At 38.9% G+C, this 20,269-nt stretch overlaps 3 protein-coding genes across 3 annotated transcripts; 1 reads left to right on the plus strand and 2 right to left on the minus strand.

Annotated features, from left to right (window-relative positions):
* Positions 1-1,876: 1,876 nt before the first annotated feature.
* On the minus strand, positions 1,877-10,677 carry LOC104422971 (oligouridylate-binding protein 1B). Its single transcript, XM_010035419.3, has 12 exons — positions 10,404-10,677; positions 7,898-7,959; positions 7,469-7,571; positions 7,239-7,315; positions 7,076-7,137; positions 6,884-6,971; positions 6,643-6,718; positions 6,469-6,499; positions 5,542-5,661; positions 5,282-5,367; positions 3,073-3,249; positions 1,877-2,396 (listed from the first exon to the last, which is right to left on the minus strand). Exons 1-12 carry the CDS (start codon positions 10,515-10,517, stop codon positions 2,115-2,117), a joined length of 1,278 nt encoding a protein of 425 aa, XP_010033721.1. The 5' UTR covers positions 10,518-10,677; the 3' UTR covers positions 1,877-2,114.
* Positions 10,678-12,452: 1,775 nt separating this feature from the next.
* On the plus strand, positions 12,453-15,149 carry LOC104424123 (pollen receptor-like kinase 3). Its single transcript, XM_010036500.3, has 2 exons — positions 12,453-13,995; positions 14,123-15,149. Exons 1-2 carry the CDS (start codon positions 12,618-12,620, stop codon positions 14,776-14,778), a joined length of 2,034 nt encoding a protein of 677 aa, XP_010034802.2. The 5' UTR covers positions 12,453-12,617; the 3' UTR covers positions 14,779-15,149.
* A 407-nt stretch (positions 15,150-15,556) lies between these two features.
* LOC104422972 (sm-like protein LSM1B) lies at positions 15,557-19,112 on the minus strand. The gene is made up of 5 exons (XM_010035420.3): positions 18,377-19,112; positions 16,902-16,970; positions 16,686-16,801; positions 16,541-16,603; positions 15,557-15,907 (listed from the first exon to the last, which is right to left on the minus strand). Exons 1-5 carry the CDS (start codon positions 18,435-18,437, stop codon positions 15,830-15,832), a joined length of 387 nt encoding a protein of 128 aa, XP_010033722.1. The 5' UTR covers positions 18,438-19,112; the 3' UTR covers positions 15,557-15,829.
* Positions 19,113-20,269: the final 1,157 nt, after the last annotated feature.

A 20,269-nucleotide genomic window follows, 5' to 3' on the forward strand; every position in this document is an offset into this window, starting at 1 on the left:
ACGGATTAATCACAACATCATATTTTTCATTTTTTTTTTCATTTTTAACATCAAAAGTGTCGTTTTTTATACTAACAATTCAATTTCTCACATGCATAGAAATAAGAATACTTAAACTCATCTCAATTTTTCCTAATTTCTTAATAAATAAAATATTATCCTTATCCATGAGTATCACGACACAAAGTGAAATATATTAACAAAAGAGACCCTAAGCTTTCTTTGCTAAATGGAGCGATTATAATTTTTTGAGAAAGGGACTTAAACTTAACCATTACATAAGACTTGCAGAATTTTCCTTGAGTTTCTAGAGACTCAAGTCTCCACATTTTTGTCCCTAGATTATTGAAAAGCAAGAGTGACATAAATTCAAGGGGAAGATGCCTTTTGCTCCCTCGAACTTTATCTTCGAAGTTCATTTCATGTCCCTTCAACTCATACTTCTTCCATGGCCAAAGGGAAACCGAAAAAAGAAAAAAATAATCCAAATTTTTCATAATTTACATAGGGTTATCTCGACTCCCTATTGATTTCTTTGCCTAAATCTCATTGAGTCGAGCTTTAGACAATTGTTTGTTCCACCAACCTAATGCTTTGAAAACCAATTTGTTCCACCAACCTAATGCTTTGAAAACCAATCCTCAATCCTTGTTCCGACCACATTCAAGGAGGGAAAAGTATTTACAAAAAAAGCATAAACATATTACATTGATACCAATTCAATCATAAACATTTCAATTTGACCAATTTAGTCCTAAATATTTTCGCGTTGATATTAGTTGAATCCATCCAGCCAATATAAGTTATAAATTGCTAGTATGGGCGTAATCCATTCTACGTGACACGATTGGCACTAATGTGAACAATTCTATAAATTGTAAATGTTTAATTGTTATGTTATTTTTTTTCTTTTTCTTTTCCTTCTTTTCTTTATTTAATTCCTTTCTCTTTTTTCATTTCCCTTTGCCAACCTCCATGATGAACAACGAAGGTCGTCCACTGCCAACGAAAGCGAGGGCTGAGCGATGCCCCTCACCAAATCCAAGCAAGGGGACCCTTGCCCATCCCTCACCTAGGTGAGGCCCCTAGCCATCCCTAGAGACCGGCAAGGGGCGACATCAAAGGATGGCAAGGGGCAGCCTCGCCCGACCCTCACCAAAGGACAGTAAGGGTTGGCCCTTGCCCTCACCCTTACTAGTAGACAATGACCTCTGTCAGCCATCATGGAAGCCGGCAGAGGGGATAAAAAGAGAAAGAAGGAAAAGAAAAAAGAAAAAATTCAAAAATATCATTAAAAAATTTATAAAATTATCTGCATCAGTGCCAACCGTGTCATGTAAAATGATTGTCGTCCATGTAAGCAATTTATGGCCTAAATTAGCTAGATTGATTCAATCGATACCAATGTAAAAAGATTTAAAACTAAATAGGTCCAATTTAAAGGCTTAAGACTTAATTGACATTAATACAATAAATTTTAGACTTTTTTTATACTTTTACCCATTTAGGGAGTATCAATATTACTACAACGAGGCAACCCCATTCCTCTTCATTCAAGGAGTGAAAGCACGTGAACCATGCGATATTGGGTCTTAATCTTACCACTCCACAAAAAATGAAATCACTTGGGCTTATGCTCTCGATGCGCCTATAATGCAGATGCCCCAATAATGCAGTCACTAGCGAGTCTCGAGATGTTTTGTAGTATGATTGACCTTAGTAGCATGCACCTACAACATTTGATGTGATTTGCCTCAATTTAAAACAGCAAAAGTCTCAATCTCGCTGGTTTTGAAAATGTGATTCGCCCTCATCTAGTAGAAATAGAATGCATTGAAATAATAAGCTCAATGCACCTATAACAAGCAAAAGAACCTCAGGGGAAAATGGTCCAAAGAGACATGGATTCATTTTTGAACAGCCAACCATACAGATACATAAATAGAATAACAAACAGACGACAGGAACAGATCGAAAAGGGCAACATGCACAGAGACGGCAAACATCAGCGACTTCCTAGAGCTCATAAACTCTCAATAATATATGTAGCTCAAGAAAAGTTCCCCTCTCTCTCTCTCTTTCCCATCTACTCAGTAAACCAAAAACCAGGCATGTTACTGATAATACATGAGCTGCTGGGCGGCTGCAACATTTTGAAACCCACCATCATATATTGCCTGGCTTCCGCCAGCAACTCCCATCCCCATCGCTGCCTGCTTGAGGGGATGCTGTCCTTGCATGAGAGGATGCATGCCGGCCATCTTGCTCATTGCTAATTGTCGCTCGTAAGCTAATAGTTCAGCAGTAGAGAGGCCTGGTAATGGTGCCGCTGTAGCAGGTGGAGGAAGGGGATTAGAGCTTGTTCCTGGGGGAGTAGGCTTGCTACCCCAGGAGCACTGCAAGCACAAACAAATCATAAGTCAGCTTTGGTTCATGTAAAAACACCCGAGGACGAAGTCCTGTATTGACTACCGTTTTCACATGCTAAAGCCCCTGATCTATTTTTATCACTGCCAAGATGCTGACAGAAATTATATCTTAAACACTATGTCACGAAAAGCCCGTTTAAATTATAGAAGAAATAGAACACTTCACTTGTATTGCCAGAGAACCATGTCTTGTTACCATAACACATGCCACCTTTGCTTATCCTTTTAGAGGGACTAAGAGGTACAGCTGAACATGTGGTGGCACAACATGCTGATTAAGTCATAGCTACGGCATTTACATATTGAGTTTAAATCCAACCGTCCTAAGTCAAAGAGCACTAAGCTCATCCAAAAGGGCGTAGTGCAGTCACTAAATGCACAAAACTCAAAAACAACTTGAATTTAAATCTCGGTGTAAACAAAAAATGAGGTCTTTGACCAAAGGTTAAGTATGGGAACTGGTCAGATCTATGATCAGGGAAAAGAAAAAAGTGCGGTAAGTTCAACTTATATTAGCATAACTGCAGAATTAATAATCTCCCACTACATTTTATATGGAACAGATTAGTTTTCAAACCATCAGCACTCTGTGAAAGAAAAAGAAAAGATATGAAGAGCATTTGCAAAGAGCCCAAGAACCCACCTTAATTTGTCTTCCACATAGAAGTGACTGAGTATTTCCCATTTGAATGGCCAATGCTGCTTCTGCATGAGTACTATACCTCACGAAACCAAATCCTTTATCTCTTTGGACCCGGACCTCCTCAATCACTCCAGCACCAAGAGCATGAAAATGGCGATGGAGTTCAAGCTGAGTGACCTGCAAATTAATATGACTCAGAATTTCCTCCATAGAATTGGAGACAAATAACTTCTGAAAATGAGCCTATACAGTCTCGCAGGCACACACACATATTTACCACAATTCAATTATAGCATAAATTTTGCTAAGTTATAAACAACCTTTCCAAGGTGGTATAGAGAACTAAACTTGAGCAACAAACATATGGGAAATCTACATATGGTACATGGGGTAAGATGCACCCTATCATTTCAAGAGAAATAACACTTTTACAAGGCATAGTTCACAAAAGTAGCTCCTACTCCATAACCTCCACAATCTCTGTTAAATGCCCATCACCAAAAAATCTGAATACTTACAAGTGTCATTTTAGTCACTTGAAAGGCCAAATTTAAACTTGCAATTATCGGAGCCATTTTCCATATAAGTAGGTTCAACTTTGATAGAATAAGCTCATCAGCTCTTCCTCTCTGCTCATTCACCTACTCTTCACACACCCACTTCCTGAAATTCTCTCCTCTAAACACGGCTCTAAGTATGAACTAACGTAGTACCAACATCAAATGGCTTATGATAAAAAGTATAACAGAATAAATTAGTCTCAAAAAATTATTTCAGTATGAACCCACTCAATGTGGTTGCAATAATCATAGTTAACTTAATCTAATACCGTATATGTATCTTGGTGCAAAAGCAAGGGGACTATCAATGTTGACTTGTGGTTCTCTCTTTGAGTGACATATGTCCCACTAGCTAAACAAATCAAGGAAACATATTTCACCAAATGAAAAATTCATTTTTTATTTAAACCATTCTTTCTTTTATTTTTCTTTCAAAATCTAAAAACACTAATTAAGAAAATATGAAATTATCAAAGTAAAAGAAGCATCCTTCGCATAAATTTAAAAAGAATGCTAATTTTAAGAAACTACCAAAAAAAAAATTAAAGACTCTAAAAGATCTGTAAAGTTTGTATTTACATAGTTTTAGGAATTCGAAATGGTCAAGATTAAACAGAAGTCAAAGCTCAAGCTCAAATACTGAAAACTGAAAATTTGAAAGGAAAAAAAAAAGATCAATCCAAATAATCTCCGATATCATTTGGTTCACTATTTAATTTTTCCATAACAATTATCATGTAAGCAAATTGAGTTTAAGATTTGCAGAAGAGATAAATAGGGTGGATAGAATTACAACTTAAAAAATTATTTCGTTTCTTACACCTCTCCAAGAACTATTTGATTCATGTGCAATCACCAATCCAATTATATGCAATTTCAATTGATATTTACTAAAGCCTTTTTTCACCTCTGATTCTAATTTGCCTTCTAATAATTGTTAAATTTTGTAAACTGAAATTATGTAAACTTTTTGTGAGATTTTGTCTCCTCATAATGTTGGCGCTCAAAGAGTATAATACAATACATCCACATTTAGTTATTGTAAAAGTTAGCATCAAAATAACTAATGAAGAGGAAATGAATACAATTCAATCTGATATGAAGAAAACATGAACTGCACTTTGATCTCTTCTTCATTTCATAGCAGATATTAGATCAGTACTAAAGTTCAGTCTAAATCCTTATCCTTTTCGTAACAATTCAATTTCTAGACCTTTTCAAACACTTGCTTGAAGTTTAAGTTATTTGATAACAATAAAAGAGACCCATACATAGCATGGGCTTCTTGACTAGTTATAACTAAAGAAGAGCCTGATGGTAGTTGCAAAAATACACAGATGGTTGATGCATATTTAAATTTTCTTAATAAAAATTTTTACAGTTTCTTTTGAAATAATTTTATTACTGGTCACAAAAAGAATAAAGCACAGATGGCTAATGTAACAATGTCAATATGAAGATGTAAAGCGTAATTACAAAAACATGTGATGCAAAGTTTACTGTACCCCCAGTTCATGATGAAAATACTAGTTTTCCCTACAGATAATCTGGAAAAATCCACTCTGATTTGCCCCCAAATTACTCAAAAATCTACCATATGGACAGCAGCACCAAAAGTTAGTACAAAAAAAGAGAGAGATCGGTCTTACCTCTGAAGCTAAATTTCCTACATAAACAGTTGTATACTGAGGATTATTTTCCGGAGCATCACTGTTTGTAGCCTCCTTGCCATCCTCTGCAATGAAAAAAATAGAGTAGATGATATGTGATTCAATCATGAGAAAGAAAATGCCTATAACAGTTAATAACACAATGCCTCAGGCAGTAAAACTTAAATTGCTTGTTCCTTCAAGCATAGCATATCAACCAAGATGAATTCAAGAAAATTCTGCTTAAAAAAATGGCTAACCTGAAGAGCCATTGGTTAGCTCCACCACACTTTTGGCATCAGAGCTCTGCTTATCTTCAATGCCACCAGCACCCTTTGTTGCCCAATTGCAACGTATCTGTCTACTGCCAAGCCATTTCCCTGAAATATAAAGCAAAAATAACTTGAGTTTACATGGAGACAGTGATAGGAACTAGCCATCATGTTATTACCAGGGAAGACTGTTCAATTTTCTGGCACGTCACTGAACCGCTGAACTACCACTATACTATCCAAAATAATGCAACTGTTGCCAACTTCTTACTATGCCCAAATGTCCAAATGTCTAAAAGAAAGTCATATTTTATCGACCCACAGGGCCTATTAAATATGATGCATCATCCAAATCTACAGTAATCAATGTGCTCACGAATAGCAAACAAAAAGGCACCACCTATTTGTCTTTTTTCTTTTTTTCTTTTTTTCTTTTCTTTTTTTTTTTCTTTTTTTGGCAATTGTGACAACAAGTGGACAACCGGATTGATTTTTGTAAAAAACTATGAATGGAACAAAAATGCAAAAAATTTTGGTGACAACCCCAAATTTCCTTTTCTTTTGGCAAAAGACAACCACATATATTTAAAAATGAAAAATGGCTCAAAATTGAGGATCTCCCTTAATATCTTACCCCCAAGACATCGAGCCAATCTAGGTATCTGAGGGAAACAGCATGATTATGATCCAAGAAAAAGCTTCCCATCTATGAACTAGTTACTATAGACAAAAGATAAGAAGGATGTCTGGAAGTTTCAATATTCTTTTAAAAAAAAATCTGAACCTCGTTATTAACAGTTCATCTGTTTCACTATTGCAATATCCAAGATAAAGAAGGCAATCTCCTTAACATGGACGACCATAACACATGTAAGAGTGAGAAAAATAGTTTTGTTCAGAAGGCAGAACAGTTACCGGTCAAATCATTTATTGCACTCTGGGCATCCTGAACACAAACAGAACCGCCACAGATTAAAAGACAATCTTAATACTGGAGATTCAGAACAACAGAATATGTGTGTGTATAATGGATGTAGAACATATAGATGTAAGAAATGACAATAGGTTCAGAAGAATGCAATAAAGCACCTGTTGGTTCCTGAAAGAAACAAAGCCGAACCCTCTTGAACGTCCGGTCTTCTGATCCCACATAACCCGTGCATCTCTGTGTTTTAGCACAAAGGTCCAATTTTATACCACATTTATTTGAACTTGACTGACGAGAATGCATAACACTATCATAATGTCTTTTTACTATGTCTTTTCAATAGAGAGTTTGCACTTTCAGGAGGGGAAAAAAAAAACCAAGATAAGGACATGTGAAACTTACGAACAGCTGGGATATACAGAAAAGCATGCAAACAACATGGCATCCGTCACCTCAGCACTGAGGTCACCAACAAAAATGTTGTAATGGCCTACACAACCAAAATGTAGTTATATGAAGCATTGATGAAAATATGTATTATAGCACCATGAGCACATAATAATATACTATTGCAGAACAAGAACCAGAGCAAACCTGAAGTGTCCTCTCTCTGACCACTGGCATATGCCCAATTAACTTTGATGGGTTGCCCAAATCTGCAAGTGATGGAACAGGACAAGCTCAGCATAAATGGCATGAATGCTCAAGTTGAAATTGCAACATCAGTAACTCAAAATCCAGTATAGTTTCTACTCACAGATGCCTTCCATTCAGAGAAAGAATCGCAAGAGCAGCAGATCTTTGATCAAAGTAGTGAATAAACCCATAGGATGACTGTGTAAAGCATGGAGAACAAAATTGTTAGCAATAGACATCCAAGCAAGTGAAGCAACAGGTTATATCATTTCTCTTTAATTTCTCCAGGTGCCTCGGCAATTCATCAAAAACCAAATACAGAAATTATATCTTTCAAATCGAAACCTATACCTTCTCCTTTCTAATAAGTTTGCAGCCCTCAACGGGACCTGTACTAGCAAAAACCTCTTGAAGAAGTGGTTCTGTCACCTGAGTATGAATGTTGCCCACATAGCTGCATTATACAACGAATACCAAAAACAATAAGTTTCTAACTTGAGAATTTGAAAACAAATAACGAACTCCTAGCGTGAGTTATACTCAAACAAAGATGAGAGAAAACCCACAAGAAATATGTCGGTGCATTTTCGAGTAAAAGTGTTAATGTCAGAATATTTACAACTCAATGAGCATATATGAGCAATTATCCACCGCACAAATCTGAGCCTTACATAGCTACTCAATTTGAGGCAACCAAAGAAATATGATAACCAATAAACAGGTGATTGAAACAGTGAAATGAAAATAAAAGTATGGAAGAAAGTCCAGAAAAAGACTCACACACTGCGGCAAGTACTTGGATCAAAACCAGGAGGCAGATTTCCACTTGCAATCGGTTCTATCTGCAGAACAATAAGGGAAAAAGAAAATTCAAAAGAAAGAACCAACAAAGTAGGGAACATTGCTTTGTTTGAGAGTATTATAAGCCAAAGACAAAGAGACATCATGGTAATATCTAATTAAGCAGGCATAGATGAACCAAGATACGTGCGAAAAATGATCTATAATGGGCAAGACAAGATCAAAAAGAAGATTAACAGAGAGAGTCCAACAAAACAGCCATTCCAATGAATCATGATATATGTTAAGAGGTATAAAAGGGTAAAGTGGTCTTTAGGGCTTTAGGGCTAATTTTGTCGCTGATCATTTAATATATAAATAGACTTTTATTAATAATACAATACAATTTTTTCCACTACAATAGACAAACTAAATTACACCATTAAAGCAATAATAGTGAGCTGTAATAACCAGCTTCTAACATCAAGTCCCAACAAAAACCTTCTGTGATGTAGTCAGGATATTCATTAATGCGTAGCCTGAGCATTGATCAATATATTCAAGAAAGAATGACTTAGCGCCTAGCGGGAGCTTCGCAGAAAGGATAATCTGAAAGTTTCCAGGGACAAAGAAAGACCAAATATTCAGACTAAATGCAATAGACATGGAATAAAACAAAATCCTGGAACAATTATCATTCTTGAGGATATATTCTATGGAAGTATTCCCTATTTTCACCTCTCCTCACATAATGATGACCTCAAATACTTAAAATTTCAATATTTGCAATGGTTGTTCCATCAACCCATGCCTTGCCACACACAAGCAATTTATTGTGCCTGCACATTACAGCATCTATATGTGAACTTGTCAAATCTTATCAATACTGCATTACAAGTAATTTCTGAACATATATAATTCTGGCCCATCATCACCATCTTTGTTGTGATCCAATCTTATTCCCTACCGCCAGCCCCAATCCCCCAAACCCATGGTCCTCTTTTGCTAGCTTTTTACCATGTTCATGCTCGTTAATAACCGGATGCCACAAATCCCAAGATGCCACACGCCTCACTGCATAATTAACCATCCCAATCTTTGCATTCCATCTCTACGACAGGAAAATTCTCAATAGGTCCTTTCACTTTTGCTTGACTAATCATCAAAAGTTTCTCATACACTCTATTTAAAGCAACCCTACACAAACAACAGCCATGTACTTAAAAGGAGTATAGGAAGACAGATGAATATAGAAGGAATTAAGTCCCTATCCTGCTTAAGGGAATATTCAGAGAGATTTAATGGAATTCAAAAAATTTCGCCAAGCATAATGTCTTGGAGAAAAGATAATATCTTCTTATTTTCCTTCTTAGTGAACTATTCTTTTAAGTTCCATTTAATCCACTTGTACAGAGCTTCTCTGTTCTCTCCTTTAGAATGTAAGGTAAAAGAGCTGAAGCTTAAGCATACAACCGCAAGTCCGTCAACTCAAGATATTCACCCAACCCTCATGAAGTGGATTGATGGGGGATTAAATAAGCTTGCACAGCCAAAGAAAGGTGAAATGACATGGCAGCCATCTTACTTCTTACAGTGGCTGTAGAAGTTCCTGGTCTTAGAAAAGACTATCAAAGGAAGAGTCTATGGTCAAGTAGCAGCTGACCTTAACCAGATAGAAGCTTGTAAGTTTTAATATAAGTGGTAATTTGGTCTCAGTTCTTCCTAGTATCTCAAGGGAATTAGAGCAATTTACAGACCATCCCATAAGCTCAGGCTGAAAAATAAATAAATTTCCATGATGAGCAATTGAATGTCTCTCAAAAGTGTCAAAGATCATGTTTGGACCCTGAAGCATACCTTTAAGACTTAATAGCTTAAGGCTGGGTTCTTCAATCATGTCTAGCATGTTCTAGTATTGTCCTTAGGCTTATCCAAACATTGCTCAACTAAAAACAATCCCAGACGGAATTATTTCCTGATAAAAGAAAAGGCTAACAACAACAGCTACTCGCACTAGAATCAGTATCTAATGGGTGGTGATCGGCGAACTCTACAAACTGCACAGATCATCTGTTTTCTAACAAATGGAACTGAAGAATGAAAGACAAGAAGCTGCACCTCATTTCCGCCTTCTTTCTGATAACTAACCTACTTAAGAAGATGTCTTCACAACATCTAACGAAGAAAATCGCAACTACACTACACAAGCACTTACGGGTACCCAAGGACAAACACTGCAGGAACCTAGCTGCAAAAAAATTAAACAAACAAACCACTTCCTGCTACCTCAATCCAACAACACAGCCCGACCCCGCAAGGCGACAAAAATCAGATTGCGATCAAACTGTTCACGCTCCATCATCTTCCTCGGATCAAAAACCCCCCCGAACGCCCGGAATCATCACGATCGAGACGCATCCACTCAAACGATCGAAATTCTCGCGCCTCGAGAAGCTCCGAAGCAAAAGACATCAAAACACGAGAGGAGACGGAGAACGCGAGGAACCTGAGGAGGAGCCAAGAGGCCTGGGTGGTAGAGCGACTGCTGCTGGAGAAGGGCTTGCTGCATCAACGCCTGCTGCTGCTGCTGCTGCTGCTGCTTCAGCCGGTGATGCTGCATTTTCCCGCCGATTTTCCCGCAGATTCTCCCGTCAAAATTCGAGGGTCGGAGCTCCCTCCTCCTCTTCCCCCCTTTTTCCCACCCCACTTAATTTTTTTTTCCCGAGAAAATCGAGCGTTAGGGTTCGTTCGTTGGGTTCGGTTTGGGTGGTCTTCGCTCCTCGCGTGTCGGGTCGGGGAAATTAAATTCTACTTTTTGCCAATTTATAAAAATCTTTTAGTCGATTATATTATCTTTAAATTTAATGTCGAGAATAAATTCGGTGATGATATTCGATTATTTTAGAGTAAAATTGAGTAAAGTTGGGCCTCGGTTTACCTATCCCGTTAGGCCAACCAGAAAATGACACGTAAGCAAGTTACTGTGTAGGATATTCATTTTCTTTACCCCCAATTTTACACTTTTTTTCCAAATGAACATCACATTTTTTTTTTTTACCACTCACTTGGATGGAGCTGCTGGCAGCGAGCTTCTCCCCCTCACGCAAGGAAAGTTCGATTCCCAAGCGTCGCACGGCGACTTATCCGGTGGCACGTATATGGTGACTAGCACGTATCGTGCCCAAGATTCACCTCCGTTATCCCGAGCCTTTCGGGCTGTCTATGTTGGTACGATGCGCAAGTTTCCTGAGTCACAAAAAAAAAAAAAAACATTACATATTTTTTATGTGTACATCCAAATCCATATCTTAGGAATTATTTATATCTTAAGAAAAAACTACATTTTTTGGTCCAGGAACTAATGGAGAGTGATAAAAATCAATCTATTTATAATAAATTTGGCATTTTCATAAATTCATAGGTCAGTTTCGATCATAAAAAAAAAATGTAACTATATCTAATTTGAATGATTAAGAAGCAAATTAGTCTTGACAAGTTTTCTCGAACCTTCATTATCATGGTTATAAGTCGATGGTCAATTTCCATTAGTGCCACAGATAATTTAATCCTGTATAGAGAGAGATGTGATAAGATATCACTTTTCCGCTACTAGAGTGCCTATTATTTTCTGTTTTTCCTTCTTTTTGTTAGTGGAAGGGGTTCGTACATGCTTCGGACCAACACTTTCATGAATACTCAATCGATAGTCTAGTTGACCAAAAAAAAAAAATCGATAACCTCAAATTCTATTTAATCCTTGGATCATGTTCCCAAATTCAAATTTAGTTTAATCGAAATTTCTAATTTAAGTGTAATCGAGTCTCGAAATAGTGTTGTTTAATTTAATTCCACCTTTCTAGTAAAAGACTGCCTAGACTTCGATTTTACCATACACTCTTGGCTAGAATTATGCAATCAAATTTTGGATGGGTGTTGGTCATGCTAAATTAATTATTTTCGGAAAAAAATTCGTTATGAAACATACAATCTATTTCATGACTTTATTTTTGGGTCAGTTTTCATGAGTTAATAATAGTACCCTTGCCAGCCAAGAAATGAAATTTTTCTCGCTAATTATATCCTGAAGTGAAACTTAATGAAACTCCTAGTTTGGGTTAAGATAATCATGCCACTTCTCTCACCTTGGCAGTCTCTCTATTCTTGCAAATCAGTTTGCTCATTCTTTGATATCCCCACAAGTCTAAACTATATATTATGCCGAACAGTCGAAATTACTGAATCCATGAAGACTCTGATCTAAGACAGAGACGAACATCGGCCGATCAACTCGGCATTCGGGTATTCTCCCGCTCGACGTGACCGCCCCGGCATCGTCGACGGCATTGGAAATTATGCAGACTGGTTTAGTTAGCTCTTGATTGATGCTTTATGGTATGAGCAGGCGAAAATTCACATCCTTCTGTTTTGTCCAGATGCACCGACAGCCATCGAAATGGGCAAACGAGAATGAATTTGTGAAGTTCGGCCTTTTCAATCTCCACCATGAAACGAGTTCCAGAATTGGCAAAGAACGGCCCTTTCTAGTTGACCGGTTCATAACAGATTTCCCGTTTCTCTCTCTCTCTCCCTAGCTGTCGATCCGGATAAGCATTCCTGCATCGTGCCAAGAAGCATGAAGCAACGAGAAACCAGGGGACGAGTTCCGCACAAAAGTACGACGGCCAAACCTGTCCTGAGGCGCCGTATCTCCGGCTGAACCATGGTCGCTGCACGCCTCATCGGGCCGTCCCTGGTCGTCTTGTCCATTGTCCTGATCCTGCCGCCGACGACATACTCGATGTCGCAATCCGACGCACTGCTCAAGCTCAAGAGATCGTTCGCGAATTCTCAGGCTCTGGAATCTTGGGTGCCTAGTTCGGATCCTTGCGGCAATGAGGATTCCTGGGTCGGAGTCGTTTGCTATAACGGGATAGTCACGGGCCTGCGGCTCGGGAAGATGAGTCTATCGGGGAAGGTAGACGTCGATGCATTGACCGAGATCACGGGCCTGAGATCTCTTAGCTTCGTGAACAACTCCTTTTCCGGTCCGATTCCGGAGTTCAACCGTCTCGGCGCCCTTAAGGCCATTTACATTTCTGGAAATCAATTCTCAGGTGAGATCCCAGCAGATTATTTCTCCAACATGGGGTCTCTGAAGAAATTGTGGCTTTCTGACAATAAGTTCACCGGGACAATCCCATCATCGGCAGCCCGCCTAACCCATCTCATCGAATTGCACCTCGAAAACAATGAATTCAGCGGCGCTATTCCCTCTTTCGATGCACCAGCATTGGTGTCGCTCGATTTGTCGAACAATCAGTTAGAAGGGAAAATTCCTCCAAGCTTATCAAAGTTTGATGCAAGTTCATTCGAAGGAAATTCTGGCCTCTGTGGGGAAAAGATAGGTAAAGAGTGTCCAAAGGAAGTTGAGCAGCCGCCCACCGCACCGAATGCAACTAGCGCCGTAGGACCGAGCAACGATCGTGGTTCGGGTAATGATCAGCACAATGGTTCAGCAGACAGCCGAAAAAAGATCATTGTCATCATATTTGCGCTAGGAGTGGTGCTTTTGATTATTGTCGTTTGCTTGGTAATCAGAATGAGGAGACGAGCGAAGGTCCAACAGGACTTCAATGTGCTCGGGAAGGAAAATGTTAATGACCCAATTCAGAAAGACATTCTCGGAACAGAGAAAAAGGAAGTGCAATTGAGTCGCAAAGGAATGGGCTCGAGCCGTAAGAGTCCTGCCACTGTTGCTGCCAAAGGTTCAGCTACCAGCGACCTGGTTCTGTTAAGCGATGAGAAGGGCGTCTTTGGGATGGCAGATTTGATGAAAGCGGCGGCCGAAGTGTTGGGGAATGGAGGACTCGGGTCGTCGTACAAGGCCGTGATGGCCAACGGGGTCACAGTCGTGGCGAAGAGAATAAGAGAGACAGCGGACGGGAAGAGTAAGGATGAGTTTGATGCAGAGATGAGGAAGCTAGGCAGGCTAAAACACCCCAACGTTTTGACCCCTTTGGCTTACCATTACAGGAAGGATGAGAAGCTATTGGTTTGTGAATATGTTCCCAAAGGAAGTCTGCTTTATGCGTTACATGGTATGATCTCATAAAGTTCTCTGCTCCTGTATCTTACTCGTTCTGGCTTTTGGTGATTGCTTTTATGATTCCTTCTTTGTGGCAACTTAGTCTTGACAAAATTTGGTTGGCGGATCGAACGTTTCAGGTGATCGTGGGCCTTCTCATGGAGATCTGAATTGGCCAGTGCGCCTAAAGATCATCAAAGGAGTAGCCAAAGGGATCGGCTTTCTGCATGACGAACTCAGTTCTTCCAGCTTGCCCCATGGTAACCTTAAATCAAGCAATATTCTTCTAAACTCAGAATATGAGCCGCTATTGGCAGACTACGGGTTCAGCTCGTTACTTGGCACGTCCCATGTCCCGCAAGCACTATTCGCGTGCAAGGCACCTGAAGTCGCACGGTTCGGTGGATTATCGCCTAAATGCGACGTATACTGTCTCGGAGTTGTAATCCTTGAGATGCTTACTGGAAAATTCCCTTCACAATACCTCAGCAATGGGAAAGGCGGTACCGATGTCATTGAATGGGTGAGATCGGCGATTTCTGATGGACGAGAAGCCGAACTGTTTGATCCCGAGATTGCAAACTCAACAAATTCGTTCCCTGAGATGGAAAAGCTTCTCCATATCGGGGCGGCTTGCACGGAAGCTAATCCCGAGCAGAGATTAGACATGAGAGAGGCCATTAGGAGAATTGAGGAGATGCAGATGGAGGAAGGTGCAGAGTCCAGGACAATAGATGTTTCGCCGCGGTTCCATGTGTTGAGTTTACAAGAAGGCTACAGTGCAAACTCGGGATAGAGAAACTGATCAAATAGTTTCGAGCGTCGAGAGATGGCAATAGGTCTACAATCGGCGTATCACGATTAGAGTCCGTAGACATTAAGTGGTAATGCATGGCAAATTCAAAGAGAAGCGTGTTACTGACATCTATAGGATTATCTGGTGCGCCAATATGTGTATATTTCGTGCAACAGAGAAGGTGCAAGAAATTTTCAGCACTTATCAAGCCAATGTAGTTAGATCAATTAAATGGCGACTCCTGCACTTGCTCAAACTGTAAGTTTTCTGTACATGCTTTTCTCTTCAGCCTGCTTTCCCATTATTAAATGTCACCTTGAATGGGATGAACTAGTTGTACTTTTTCCTTTCCTTCTACGCTTTCGAATCTGCCGAGGTTAACCGTCTAACGGCAAAACAGACAAGCCAACATATTCAATCCATATCATCTACCTTGTCCAACCCTCGTATCTGAAACTGATTATTTCTGCTTTGCTTATGGTCCCAATTTCCGGAATGAAGATACTTCTGCTGAGTTGTGAAGTTATAACTTCCAAATGATATCACAAATGTCAAGATCGCCAAGAAACAACGCAGCCCCTTCACAAGACCAAAAGCATGACATTTAAGACCGGCTTGTTGAACACGAAAAACCTCAATATATGTAATCACGTTTATATCTCACTACATCAAACATAGTTGAAGCTTTGCTGAAGTAACAGTGAAGAAGCTTGCAGCCTTACCTAAATCACGATCTAATGACTAATTTGATGACAACCGTCAGACTAGGGAACACAGATGATGCCAACATGAATACGGTGACAGATTATCCATAATATGATGATGAAGTTCAGTATTCCAAAGTGCAGACACCCTGCTAATTCCACAGAATCTTAAGAGTTCCCGTGAAGATCCAATTTGAGCTTACATGCTAAAAATACAATAAGAAAATGAACCACCCTGCTAAGAATCTGAATATTGAAGGTCAACGCTCGATTGAAAATTTTATAACCAAAACACCACCGCACTAATATTTGCAGACATGGTTTCGACACACTATGATCAAAAGAGATTAATCCAGATCCAAGAACTCCATCCTTTTCCTCATGGTGCCTTTAAGGTCTGAAGCCTCCCTTTCTGCCTTCTGCGCCTGCAGCATCATCAAAGTAAAAAGGCTAAGAAATTTTCTAGGCAAAATCAATTTATGCAATCTATACTTTCTTGTAATACAACAAGATTAAGATCGCACTAATGCAGGAAATGAGGTTTATTGACAGAGGAACATTACATGAAATCATTTTCCCATGCACTGCTAGGTTAGAAATGGCTTCAGAAGTCAACATTTTTCGTTTGTGTTCCATTTCAACTAAAGTCATTGACAAGTAAATACAACAGCGTGCAGCTGGAAGTGTACAAAAAACTTATAATTTCCTACAAATTATTTTTTCAGTGCTCCAAAAGTCTGACTCAATGAGTTTATACATTGAAGGGAGTAGAAGAGTATACATGACCAAGATCTTTGACACAAAACAGAAGTCTCAGAACCTTCATCCAGATATTAACCAAAGAATACCACCAAATTATGAGTATTGACTAATCCCGCTAGAGCCTTCAAATCATAGACATATTGCAACAAATTCAAAACTATCTGCCGAAATCAACAAGTGTGGAAATATCAAAAATTTAAAAACTACTATCATAGATATGATCAAACACTTAGCGAAACTGTCATTTTGTAGGAATGTACAACTAGCCCACACTCAATAATTTATAGTACACGCACCCTTCTAATTTCAGCTGTTGAAACCCGTCTCATATGTGGGGGAAGCTCCTCTTTTTCAACATCCTGATACATGAAATACATATATGAGGGAACTAAATAGAATAAATGCTATACGTGAAATTGACAAATAGTATAGATTTCCTACCAGTTCACCGATCAAAACTACATTCTCCCCACGTATTACATAAAGACCTAAAGGGATGTCACAGTATAGGTCGCCAACAATAGCTCTTTCACATGCACTCTCTAGAACAGCATTTGCTGCATAAAAAAGAGTGATAGCAGAACTTAGAATACAGGACTTTGCTATTGAAGCATATACTTATGCAGGGACAAAGGATAACAAGCCAAAGGGTCGTACCAAATTGATCGAATGAGCGAAGTATACCCAACAGCTTTCGACCATCTCGCAGCAGTACAAGAAGCTTCTCTGTAAAGTAGAATATCATTTGGACGTAAGAAACTAACATGATGCCACAAAACGACAGCTATATTTTATTTGTATCTCATGGAAAGACCTACATGTTTCACCGACAATCAACAAAAGGAAAACCAAAAAAAAAAAAAAAAAAAAAAAAAAAAATGAAAAGGAAAGCATGACAAAGTATTGAGGGAAAATAAAAGAAAATGACTGACTCGTAAAGGAGGCTAGCCACCTTCTGTAATATGGCAGTTAAACAGTTTCAGCATCAAAACTTAATCGCACATATTGCCGTATTGGGAGTTTTCAATTGATAGAAGGCCGTATACATTTTCCATTGATTCAAAACGAAAGCAGAAGTTCTTGTAGAATGAATTCATTAGAAAGCCTACTATTTCTTCAAAGACAATACTTTAGCTGTGTATTGTTCTTTCCCTATATTAGCTCTCTCAACTGGGCATTTCAGGGAGAAGTATTAGAGTAAGGCTCTATCCGAACTAATTCATACTGGTTATAGACAGGAACTATATAACCTGAGGAGTGCTATGGTAGCTTTATGTCTCACCAAACTCTGTCAATTCATAATTCTTCAGAGACATCAGCTAACCTGGATTACAGAGCTTAATATTTTCACAGGAGGAAGATTCTTGCAGCTGACAACATACATGAATTAATGTCTAGGGCACCAAATTTATCCTTCTGCCAACCCACCAAATGCTACATTCTGTTGAGTCTTATTAGGCTTGTTTTCAACTTCTTCTAAAGTAACAAAATGCTAGCTCTTCTCTCCACTCGGTAAAGGAATGAACCAGATCAGTATAGGCAAAGGCAGTCATACATATCATTTAGGGTCAGAAAAATGTGTATTAGCATGAATGACCTAATCATCTCCACTTCGGAAATATCAGAGCAAAAGGATCGGTGACTGGAAAACCACATGCAACAACATCTTTGGCTTAACCATTAGCGACTGACTATATAGCCTCACAGCCCACTAAACATAAATTAGTGGAAACATGTAATTAATTTTCCCTTGCAAACACATAGAGCATTGTCACTAATTCTCCCTTAGAAGCCTTTATAGCACCAGATAAACATGGGCGGGCTTGGTGTCTTTATGCATGAGCACACATCTCTATATACAACTAGATACATGATTCCACCGACAAACAATAACACAAGAAGCCAACACAAGAACCAAGATAGCCCTCCCTTTCAAAGCCCACCGGATCCATACACAACCTAGACATCAAGATGTACTGCCATCATACAGAACTTAACACAAGAGATGAAAGTCTCACAACCATTTGTTAACAGCAGCATTTTTAACAAACAACTCAACCAGCATAAACAAAATAAGTAACTAGACAATAGCATTAACCTATGCAAATACGAAATTAATGCAAAAAACCTACTGTCAAGATAGCTGGCGAGGGAAGTGGACAGGTAAGTGTCTTCAGGGCTTGCCCAAGACATTGATAATTAGCCTCGACTTTGGAGTTAACTCTAACAGAACCACCTCAGAATTCACCAAATACCAATCCAGAAATGGCATTGACAGCTACCACTCCTCTTTCTTTAACTCCCCCGCCTCGCGCAGCGCCCAAGCCTTCACTAACCAGCAAAAAGAACAATACCCAATTCGCTAAAGAAACCTAATTTTCAAACACGACAAGCAATCGAACGCAAGCCGCCGGTTTCTCAAGGCGCGAATTGACACTTCTCCTCGCATTCAACAGCAATACCAGAGCAAAGCAAGAGCAAATCTTGCACCCACTTCCCAATATAAATCAATCGACCCGAAGCTCGCTTTGACCGATTAATCCAGAAAACTCCCCCAATTCTCACCAGGCGTCAAGACCAGACAAAAAAGATGGAAACTTTAGGAGGTGAGCGAGGAGCAACCAGATCCAAGATGAGATTTTTACGAGAGATTGTGATCAAGAATCCAAGAGAGTGAGGAATTGGGACAAAAGCAGCATTTGGGATGGAGAAAGATTTGGGTTTTTGATCTTTCTAGGGCTCAGAGGGTTTCCCTATCGAGTGAAATTAAGCAGCGTACCGAGTGATTAATGATGAAGACTCGATCTTGATTTTTTCGGTGGAGCGCAGCTGAAAAGTGTGACAGTGCGAGCGGAAGAGACTTTTGAGAATTCTGGATGGCATGGCCAGATTTGAGATTTTCTACTTTCGGCCAGGAGGTTTGACTTTCTTTTACATTTTAGCCCCTTTTGTAGAAGAGTAGTTAAGACTTGGATGACAATTGAACCAACACAAACACACACACACACCCCACAGTAATCAAATGTGAAAATTTGAATTTCCTAATAATTGATTCTATTAGAGTTGGAAATTAGATAATTACTACCATAAATTCCAAGCATAAGTCATCTTCGAATCACGTAAAAAAAAATAGAAATCAATCAGATTATATTATTCTTGACCGATCAGACTAAAACTTGTGACTTATGTTTGTTGATATCAGTTATTTATGTGTTATTCTCACATTGATAGAATCAAGATACTAAAACAACTTCAACCTATTTTTTCCAACCCAGTTCAAGACTTCAAGTTAATTTAAACTTGGAAACTGAATTTTTTTATTGCAAATTCGAAGAACCCACGAGGTATTATCTAGAGCTAGTCATAAGATCAGTCAAGTGGGTTCAGTAAACTCACTTAATTCGAGTCGATGTGCTTGACTTGCTTTTTGCATAAGGCGCAAAAGAAATCTATGAGAAAATTCTGATCCGATCCTCAGCGCGATGTGATATTCATTCTCTTTAGTTTTGGCATTAAGACTATTGCTTGAGCCCTTTTCCCTCTTGAAAGAAGAACTTTCAAGCAGATTATTTCAAAGAGGTTTATAATATTTCTTACTATTTTACAGACTACGAAAAGGAGAAATGGTCAAGAGAGAAGAGAATACAGTAAGAAAGATGGGAAATTGTGGATTCTGTCTAGCTTTCCCAGAATATGCACCACAGATAATCCATAAGAGATTTGTCCATTAACATGTGTTGAGACTGATCAACAGACACAACCATGAAAAAAAGGGGAAAGGGATTTTGGAATTTGAGCACAGTCAAACAGAATGAAAGCAACTCTCTTCTGGTCCTTCTTATGAGCCAACTTAGATCCTCAGATGAAGTTATTGACGACTTTGTTTCAAAGATATATCAACAGCTTCTCCGTGTCCGAGGTCCCAGCTAATGAATATGAGCCGCAAAAACTGAGCGATGAAAAATGAATCTGCATAATATGGTCCGATCCTGTTAGGAAATGTGTTGTTTGAGGGCAGAGAAGTA

The sequence above is a fragment of the Eucalyptus grandis genome, chromosome 10 (assembly GCF_016545825.1).
Source record: "Eucalyptus grandis isolate ANBG69807.140 chromosome 10, ASM1654582v1, whole genome shotgun sequence".
Taxonomy (NCBI): domain Eukaryota; kingdom Viridiplantae; phylum Streptophyta; class Magnoliopsida; order Myrtales; family Myrtaceae; genus Eucalyptus; species Eucalyptus grandis.

Excerpts from the sequence above, each read along its gene's own strand:
- LOC104424123 (XM_010036500.3), top strand. The coding sequence starts at position 12,618 with ATGGTCGCTGCACGCCTCATCGGGCCGTCCCTGGTCGTCTTGTCCATT. Across the intron at positions 13,996-14,122 it reads TCTGCTTTATGCGTTACATG|GTGATCGTGGGCCTTCTCAT; the intron begins GTATGATCTCAT and ends CGAACGTTTCAG.
- LOC104422972 (XM_010035420.3), bottom strand. The coding sequence starts at position 18,437 with ATGTCTTGGGCAAGCCCTGAAGACACTTACCTGTCCACTTCCCTCGCC. Across the intron at positions 16,802-16,901 it reads TCGCTCATTCGATCAATTTG|CAAATGCTGTTCTAGAGAGT; the intron begins GTACGACCCTTT and ends TTTTTTATGCAG. Across the intron at positions 15,908-16,540 it reads CAACAGCTGAAATTAGAAGG|GCGCAGAAGGCAGAAAGGGA; the intron begins GTGCGTGTACTA and ends ATGATGCTGCAG.
- LOC104422971 (XM_010035419.3), bottom strand. The coding sequence starts at position 10,517 with ATGCAGCATCACCGGCTGAAGCAGCAGCAGCAGCAGCAGCAGCAGGCG. Across the intron at positions 7,138-7,238 it reads TCTCTGAATGGAAGGCATCT|ATTTGGGCAACCCATCAAAG; the intron begins GTGAGTAGAAAC and ends CATCACTTGCAG. Across the intron at positions 5,662-6,468 it reads TGCAATAAATGATTTGACCG|GGAAATGGCTTGGCAGTAGA; the intron begins GTAACTGTTCTG and ends TTTATATTTCAG.